Source organism: Larus michahellis, chromosome 4 (assembly GCF_964199755.1).
Source record: "Larus michahellis chromosome 4, bLarMic1.1, whole genome shotgun sequence".
Lineage (NCBI taxonomy): Eukaryota > Metazoa > Chordata > Aves > Charadriiformes > Laridae > Larus > Larus michahellis.
Window position 1 is genome coordinate 4,079,505 of NC_133899.1, and position 9,482 is coordinate 4,088,986.

The following is a 9,482-nucleotide window of genomic DNA, read 5'->3' on the forward strand; positions in this document are numbered from 1 at the left end:
AAGTGGGAATTTTTTCTTTAAAAACCCAGAAGAGGATCTAGGCTATTGACGCAGTTTTAGTTACCCTGTGCGACAGGGCTCTCATTTCAAGGAAGTGTGGCACAAGGAGGCTTTTTGTACAGCAGATACCAGCTTTGATTTTGTGATGTGCAGAGGCGATCAGTTGGGATTCCGGAACACCAGCTCTTCAGTCCGAGAAGCCCTCAGTAAAACGTGAAGGGTGCTCGCTATCTTGTAGTATTTGCCAAAACTGTGTCTCTTTATTTAAGACTAAAGCTCCAGTGCGGGGCGGGGGGGCTGCTTTGTATCCTCTGCTATGGTGTAGCTACATTGATGAGCTACGCTTGAGCTCTGCTCAAAGCTGAACAAACGCCAATAAACATTGTTCTTCTGCTGAGACACTCAAAGTGAAAGACAGTCAGCTTGAATCCTGCCTAGCAAGCAAAACCCACCATGTTGCATCTGTAGAATAAAGAGTGTTCACACGTGGTCATTATTAATGGTCTCCTAGAAGCACCTGCCATAAGGAAAATGTAAGGGATATTTACTGTTGAAGAGTAGATTGTGGGCTTGTGAACAAAAGGATGAAATTTTATAAAGCAAGGAGAGGAACCGGGTTGCCCTCACTTTTATATTCCTCTCTTGGAAAGGGGAGCAGGTGCTGTGGAGTCTATAGAGAGGTGGCTTGGGAAGCAATGCTGATAGTCAGAGGAGGAAGATGCCAGAAAATCTCTCAGGAAGAAAGGACAATTGATTTTTAGCTGTATTAACTGTAAAATAACAGGGAATGGATCTCATCTGGTGCAAATAGCCATAGTTCAGGAGAACTAGCTGGAACTAGCATAGATCAGGAGATCTGCACTAGCTGAGAATCAGGTCTTCTTGCTTATTTGGGACTATCCTTATTACCTCTTTAATGTTGTTGGGTTTTGCGTTTATTGTATTTATTTTGGATTGTAGGAAAACGCATTTTTCATTTAAGGAACATTCAGTAGCTTTTTTTCACAGCCATTTATTTTCCGTCCTTTCTTCTTTACCTCATCTGGAAGTCTTGGATCATGCCTGTGACGTGGTCCAAGCAGTTCAGCTGAGAGCAGGTTAGAAGTAAGGCCAGGATGGGGAACAAGTATTTATCTGTATCTTCTTAAGGGTATAGCTAAGTACTAGTGTGTGGAGACTTTCCTGCGTAAATGGAGACACGGAGTAAGGTGATGCAGTATCCCAGCTTTTCTCCGCTGAGCTTCTGTCTAGGCCAAGGACAGAGCTAGGGGTGGGGGGCAGTGGCACAGAACGTCTCGTGCTTTGCAGACTGTCGCTTAAGATCTTGGTGAGTTCAGTTCTGGGGTACAGTCTAAACCTAGATCTAAAATGAACTAAACTTAACAGCTAAGGAACTTTATGAAACAGTAAGGCAGGATGACTTAAATTACAAGGCTGCATCTATTTTGTGATCAGCAGTAGCGTGTCTTACCTTGTGCATGTGGGTGAGCTGGCAGCTGCTTACAGTGAGCCAGAGCGCCACAGACCCCACAGCATTCGTGTTGTCCTCTGCATTGCTGCAGTTTGATGAGTGTGAGCCACCAGTTGTCATGCCAAGGTTGTACCCAGCTGCCAGTAGATAGCAGTTGAACGGAAAGGCTTTGGTTATATTTTCTACTTGGCTAAAAAGAAAATCATCCAGACCTGGTTTTAAACTCCCATTTTATGTCCCTGGCAAAATAAGGACGGTTCTGCCTTTTACATCCTTCATATGCACAAGCTGTGGCTTATTCAACAGCCTCAGTACAAATCCATCCAGGGGACTCTCTGTGCTCTGAGGGCTGTTGTTTTGACCTCCTTTATTCCAGAGGCCCACAAGAAACAGGTCGGTCAGCTTAAGCCCAGAAATCAAGGCTATTGTAAGCTGCTTGTCACGGCCAGGAACGGCTGCCAGCATAAGGTTCAACTCAGCCATAAAAATTCCTAAAAATTCCTGGGTTTTAAGTATAGGAGCATCGGGCCTTCCAGTGAAAGGCCCTGTTCGCTTTGAGGAGAGGCAGAGGGATGATGTTATGGTGCTTTTCTTGGAGTAAGGACAAGCCCCGGCATAACAGTTCTGGGGTTGGGAGTGGCAACTGTGGTCAGGTTTTGATGTAAACGCTGAAGAACTGAAAACAGGACTTGGTTTCCCTCTGAGCCTTGCTTCCTCGCTGTGAACTTCTTGCCCTTCATGACTGCTTTTCCTACCAGGAGATTTTAACCCTTCATTAGGCAGCGTGGAGGTCATTCTCCTGGTGGGACTGAATTCCTCTGCAGGGCTGTCTCAGCAAAGGGACTGCCCAGCCATTGCCAGTTTGTCTTATTTTACACAAATTTTGACTCTTCTCTGTTCTCTTCAGCACTCCTGCCCCCACAGAGTCATGTGCTCTGTTATTTGCCTAAATCACATTCAGAGTAAAACAGCTCTGTTTCTGTGAGCAAATATTCGTGGCATTTTATTCATTATTCTTTTTGGTGAGGAATTTGCTTGCCTTTAGTGATGCCAGCAAGCTTGCTGAGTTCCTGCTTTGAAGCTCATGGCCAGGTCTTTTTTTGTTCACCTTTCTCTCTCTGGATTCCTCACTGCAGTGATGCTGGTACCTCGTGAGGGAGGACCCACTTATGGGGTTACTGTCCCTGGTCTTGGGACAGATACAACACATATAACTCCATGTACGTGCATTAGGTTTCTCATGTTAGTACAGTGGCCTAAACAGAAGATGGATTACTAGTTTTGTTAGAGGCAGTCAGAAAATCAAACTCATACGGCAACGGCTGTGTCATGGTGGCTCTGAGACAGTCTTTCTCAGGAGGGTGAGTGAGAGACTGCTGGGAAGCCAAGCAGAATTGTGCTTTTTGACTGATTTTCCTATTCTGGTTTGCTGTAATGACCATACCAAATGGATATGGATTTACAAGAACTCCTAGTTCTAGACTAGAGAAAGTGGTAACTTTATAAGTAACTTCAGGCCGGAATAAGCAGCCTCTCCTCACCCCACATCTGACACACAGCCCCGTGACTTTTTCAGTGGGATGCAGCACAGATAGGAAGAATTTGCAGATCAGCTGAAATGCAGTTCCCATTGGTGAGAGATGTGTTTGCCAGAGGTTTGGGCTGCCTGCTCCCAGCTGCTGGAATGGTTCCATGTAAAAACTGGCACGGAGTAAATTTGAAGAGAAGGGTTTGCTGATAGCTTGGACTGTGATAGCGGACTGCAGGACCAGGTTTGGTGTAGCCAGAGTAGAGCGGAGGGCAGTGGTACTGTATTGCTATAGGCACTTGTCACTTTATGGCTCTCCTTGCACTCAGAGAAGCCCTCCTAGAACATAGCTCTGCTGCAACCATAGGACATGTCCTTTCTTCCCCATGACCACAGGTCCAGGACTAATACCATGCTGGAAAGGAAACATGGGAGATGTCATCTCCTCTGCCCTGCATCTGCATTGAAAATAAGATGACAAGTGGATGGGGGTGGTGACATTAAGCACAGTGGAACTGAATATTCTGAACATCACTGGAGGCTGCTGCAAGCCCCCATGTAAATAAAAACAGCAAGAAGCTGCTCAACTACCTGGCACCGTCCCTAGCTGCTAAGAACCCATGTGTCTATAGATGATACAAGGATTTTCTTTCTGGCTTCAGGCCTGCCCATGCTGGGATTTATAAGGGCCTCTGCAGACCTTTTTGGTACAGTATCTGCACCAGACAGGTTTTCCCTTGGCCAGCTTAGGGAAATTTTATGGCCCCATATGCTAAACATTCAGGGCCTGGAATAGGAAGAAAATCTACTCCACCCTTTCTTTTCCCCCCATAAAGTTGTCTGGATGAGAAAGGCTGGACTGAGCTTGCTTCACAAACTTCATGTTTCCCAGGGAGAGATGCAGGCTCAGTTTTTGCAACCTGACCTGTGTGGTTGGAGCCCTTTTATCTGTGTCGTGTTGCATGGGGGTTGACGCAGGGGGTTAGATTGCAAAATTGTGACCCTCTGCTACTCAGGCACAAAGTGAAGCATGTACTAGATAGGTATACTGAAGAAGCCTGAGTAAACCTTACTTTTTAAGTTGTGTTCAGTGATTTCAGAAGCAAAGCAAAGAGGCTGTGGTCACTATCGTGTCGTGAGAGTGATAAAGATAAATGGCATCATTGTTTTTTTTATCTATAGGCCTCTGCTGACTCTGGGATGAATACAAAGGCTAGAATTCACTTGCAGGGCTTGCTGCGGTTGTAAAAAGCTTGGGGATAGGGGGAGGAGAAGAAAAAAGGAAGTGGAGGATGTAAAATGAAGACGCATGTCAGCAAAGCGAGGGCCCAAGCATCAGAGTTGTGCCCTGTGCCTCAGGCGGCTGTAACTGTTCTGCAATTCTCTTGAAAGGCACTAGATATTGGTATGTGTGAGAGAAGAGAAAGCAGGGACTTTCCTCAGACCAGGCTCTTAAGGGCAGAAAGAAAATCTGGTGGCACAAATCTGACTGAAGTCGCACGCCTGTTTGCATTGCTGTTAGCCGCTTGAAGCTAGGATCTTTCCTGGTGTTTTGCAGGAGCCAATTTGCTATGATCGGTTATTTATAATTGCAGATGACAGTCATGCCAAGTAAGGACCATCGCCTGGTCTAGCTAACATCACACCCAATTAAATCAGTTGGGAATATTTTTATATTCTGGCAGTTTCAGCGGGGACAAAAAAGAGTGAACTCTGGGTAAGATGGCCCTCGGCTGAGAAGTGTTGCTGTTGATCATGAGTGCCCAACCTCTTCATCTGAGAGCCAGAGTCCCTCCTGTCTTCCTGCCCTGATGACACTAGAGGCAGTTTCAACTGTCTCTGAAATACTTATATGCCTCCTTTCACCTTAAGATTTGCGCCATGAGCCAAAGCTCAATGCCAAAGAGCTCAAATAGTGAATTCAGAGTCACGAGAGAGGCTATGGCAGAAGAAGGGTCAAGGAGGATATTGAAATCAGGAGTTCCAGGCAGCAAACTCACCCGAAGCATCTTCTCCCCTTGGGACCAGGTTTGATGAGGCATCGTGGTGGTAAGAGCTGTTGTGAAGAACCAAAGAAGTCCCCGACAGCGCCTGCCAGCAGAAAGGAATAAAGAGTTATTAATAGCAGTGACCCAGATTGCACTCTGAGGGTACAAATCTGGCACAAGAGGTGGCCCAGTCAGCTAAGAGGATATTTAAGAGTGGCTGGGAACATAACCCATCTGGCCACTGCTAGGGGGAGATTGTTCCAGCCTTGCAAGATGTTTCGGTGGCATTGACATGAAATAGTGGCTGCTGCCCACAGATCATCACCCAGGAATCATCTGGATAACTGTCTAGTTGAGAAGACATTTGAGTAATTACAATTTCTTCGTGGTACATATAATTTAGTTCCCCTCTGTTCATGCATGAGTGCACTTGCAGTTTTAAATTCAGAATCAGCTGGATTCTGCAGACTGGACATTGAAGGAAACCCTCCCTGCATTTCCAAAATACACATATTTTAATGCAAGCCCTCTCAGAACTGATTGTACAGGCCTTCCCCAGTTCTCACTAAAGTCAAGGCAGAGACTAGCACTGAAGTCGCGTAGTCTTGTTTCTTGAGTTGAGGAAAAGTTGTTAAACCTGTTAGCATGTAGAAAAGATGTTGAAAAGGCTCAGCTCAAAAATCATGTAGGTAGCACACCTCAGTGAGCATCAAATAGCTGAAAACCATTTGTTTGGTCTTGGCAAGAGCTGAGCTTTGCAAAGATCTCACACAGGAGATCTGGAAGTAGGACACTTGTGAGCATGACCAAATCTGATGTTTTGAGCGGTCTGCCTCTTCATTTCCCATCTCAAAAAAAAGGTTTCTTTCTCTAAATGAAAAAATTTCTTTCCCTTTTCCCCTGAAATCTGCTAAGACATGTCTGAGTGCCTGTCATGTCTGTCTGTCCTCACACCACAAAAACCAACCATTGAAGTGCAGAGCAAAATGGTGCCGTTGTTTATTTCTAAGGATTTTGTCTAACTGCTAATAAACTAAAGCAGAGCAGACAAGGCTTCTTGTAGCTGCTATAAGCTTTTGGGTTTTTTTCCCCGTAAGCAACTCTTCGGTAGTGAGGATTTCCTACAGTGTGAAACAGGATCAGCTGCAGGCTGGGAGACTGGCGTGGGGGAGGGAGCTGTTTTGCTCTCCCTTCCATTTTTTCCACCGCATGAAAGAGGTGCTGAGGCTCTTTCAAGCTGAATCCTTCTCCACCCCCTCCTTTACCCGACTCTGATCCCAAACTGAGACCCTTGAGACGCTGCCAAATAAAGAGCTCTCCCATGGCTTAGAGTCTGAAACCAATTAGAAACGCCCCCCCCTCCACAGTTGTGCCGGGGCTGTTCTAGCGCTGGGGGGACCTGGACAAGACGACTGCTGCTCTCTCAAAGCATTGCCTAATTCTCCCAGGCAGCCTCCATCACCTTTCGGGGCACTCGCTGCCCAGGGAGCCAGGCATTGCAGCTTTCCTGAGACATTTCAGTAGGGCCGTCCGGATTTTAATTCATTTTTTTTTTATTGTCAGTTTGTCCCTGGCCCTGCAGAGAGCAATGGATGCTTGTGTTTTTCATGCTGTCTAAAAACCTCTGTGGGTTGGGGGGAAGGGAAAAACATATACAGTGTTTTCAGTTGTGGTTGGGAAGTGAATGAAAATGCTAAAGCAAGAATCAAATGTGCGTGTTTGCATGAATGCCTGTGCACACACATGCATGCTACCCTTGCTCTGTGGCAGGAGGGACAGCCCCCACAAAGAAGCAAATCCCTGACTGTAGGGACGCTGCCGTGACAAGCGCCCTAAAGGCATCATGGTATCCCATTCGCAGCGATCTGTTCTGAGAAAGGTTTTCTCTGTTCACAACCTCACATCACAGCATGCTGCCTAGGGCTTCCCCAGCTCCCGTAAGTTGCAAAGAGCATTCAAGCAGCTAGACAGCTGCCCTGCAGTACACAAGTGTATTAATAAAGCGTATCCTTAAAGGTCATTTTGGATCATTAGACCACAGAGCATAGTGGAGCCTATTAACAACACCAGCAGACTGTCTAGTGCAGTATCTTGGTTTTGGCCATGACATGTATTCGATGGTTGAGAGGAGGAGTCAGTAAGTCTACTGAAGTAGACTTATTTGCTCCTGGTACCATCTACGTGTTGCTCAATCTTTAATCGAAGCATCCTCCCGTCAGCTGGTGGGGTACAGTACTGCAGCGTACTATGGCCTCCTTGTTTTGGGAGAAAGGCTTCTAAAAAAGATCAGGGCACAGACAGGATTAGTGACTTGACAAAGGTTATGCTGAGGGACTGTGTCAGTTAGAAGGTCGACAATTTTGAGCTTTTCAGTTTTCATACTACTTAGGAAACTTGACCTAACCTAGACTGTGCATTTATCACTAGGAAAACTTGTTTCGTAGGGCAGGTTTTGGTCTTGCAGCCAGTGACTTTAGAAGTAGGAACATAAAATTTCTCCAGATTAAGTCTTGGGTTTGGCCATCACTAGTCTTCCGTCTCATCCACAGCTTTCTATTTATCATCCCTGCCACAGCAGATAAGGGTACACAGCTCATAAAGCCATGGCAGCTGGATAAACACCACTTTATTCAGGTACTCGGACAAGTATCCCCTTTTGTGACAGGCTTTTTCTTTATCTCTTGCAGAACTTTGCCAAAGAATTTGTGATCAGTGACCACAAAGAGCTGGATGAGGATTACATCAAGAACGAGCTGAAGAAAGCAGGGGGGGCTAATTATGATGCACAGACTGAGTAAACGCACAAACCTCCTGGCACCATCACCTGGATCTCAAAGGGAGGGGAAAGGCACAACAAACTAACACAACTGAGAGATGAGGCAACTGAAATCCCCGGCTTTCTGTCTGTGCACCTAAGAACTCCCTTTCTTTGCATACAGCGGACTTTTCTTTTCCATTCCATCTCATGAAACATCCCTCTCTGGGGTTCTGTGGTTGTTTTTTTTTCCCTCCCCATTTTTTTACTCATAACTCTGTCCATGTTCTTGCATCTGTGGCATTTAGGTTTGGCTCTGCTTTGGTCCTATTCAGCACTGTGTTCGTAGAGGCTTGCCATTGTGTCCTTCTTCGTATGCATGCATGTCTGTGTGTGTTTTAGTTGGGCTCAACCTGGTCTCTGAGGGGAGAAAGTTTTGAGGGAGTTCTGAACATCCGTTATTTTAATATTTTTTAAATTTGTTCTTACGAATAATATTTTTTGCTGTTCTAGGCTCAGATCAACTTGACTTCACTCAAACTTTGATTAAATTGTCTAAGCTTAAATGGCCAGCTAAGATGTTATCCAACAGCTTAAACAACAAAGCGAACAAACAAAAAAATTCTTCAATTCTTAATAAATGGGAATAAATTTGCCTTAAACATTGCTTGACAGTTGCTATGCTATGTGCTGCATCTCTGTCCCTCCCTCTCAAAAATAAGATCCAACATGATCTGAATGTGGGGGTTTTGTTGTTTTTTGGAAGTACCATGGCACAGTAAACTGAGGGGTTTAGAAATGTCTGGACACTTGTTCACTATTTTGTGTACATTGGTCTCTGGGTTTGTATTTGACTTTCCTAATGCTGGGGCTCAGGAGGTGAAACTGAAATGCATAGATTTCCTTTTTAAATGATGTCTGCAAAAATAGCAGCCGCTGAATCCTAGCAGCCTTCTCTGCCCATGCCCCCCCTGGTTTTTTTTGCAATGAAACACAACATCTTGAGTTATTTGGGGCCTTCAGGCAGTGAACCACCCTGCAGCTGCGACCGAGGGATGGAGCAGGGCAGCTCTGTCCCAGGCCGGATGGAACATTCAACATCAGAGGCTCAGAGATAACCTGGGCACAGTTTGTTTGGTACCAGACTGTTTGTTTTGGGGGGCTTCTTTGTATGACTTTTTTTTTCCATCAAAGGTAACTGTCCCCAGAATTATGTGCAGGGGGAAAGCTGTGTTGTACTGGGGCTTGGGAGTCAGCGCTATAAACCCATTACAGAAATAAATGTTTTTCAAGAACAGTTCTCAGCGACTCTGTTGTTCTTTTACCTTCCCTGCAACAGCAAGCCTATATTTAGGAGGTCTCTTAATCCTGGGTGTAAGCTCTTGCAATCTTGGTGCTATTAGGAGAATTAAACACTGGCTTAAATGTAAAATGATCTCAGTGCCTGCAGCCCTTGTCTGCTCATCTCCGCTCTGAAAGGCAGAGGTGACCACAGTGCATCTGACACACTTTTTGTGCAGCAGCTCTACATCTAAATTTCCAGCACCAAAATGCCAAGTGGGAATTGTAATTAGGTCAAAGAGAATTTCACACCCACGTAAAATAAACGTGGGGAGGTCAGGAACAGATTTGGGAGCAAGAACAACACTTTCAGAGTGAAGTTTTGCAGCTTCCTGCACAGGTGTTACAATTCCGGGACTAAGCTTACTAAAACTTGTCCTGAAAGAAGGGAAATGGTTA

At 45.4% G+C, this 9,482-nt stretch overlaps 1 protein-coding gene across 1 annotated transcript in view; it reads left to right on the forward strand.

The window, feature by feature from the left end:
- The window catches only part of COTL1 (coactosin like F-actin binding protein 1), a 21,854-nt gene extending 12,815 nt beyond the window's left edge, over nt 1-9,039 (forward strand). The window contains exon 4 of the mRNA XM_074582805.1: nt 7,675-9,039. Coding sequence (XP_074438906.1) covers nt 7,675-7,785 — 111 coding nt within the window. The 3' untranslated portion in view covers nt 7,786-9,039. The remainder of the gene's footprint in view (nt 1-7,674) is intronic.
- The last annotated feature ends 443 nt before the right edge of the window (nt 9,040-9,482 follow it).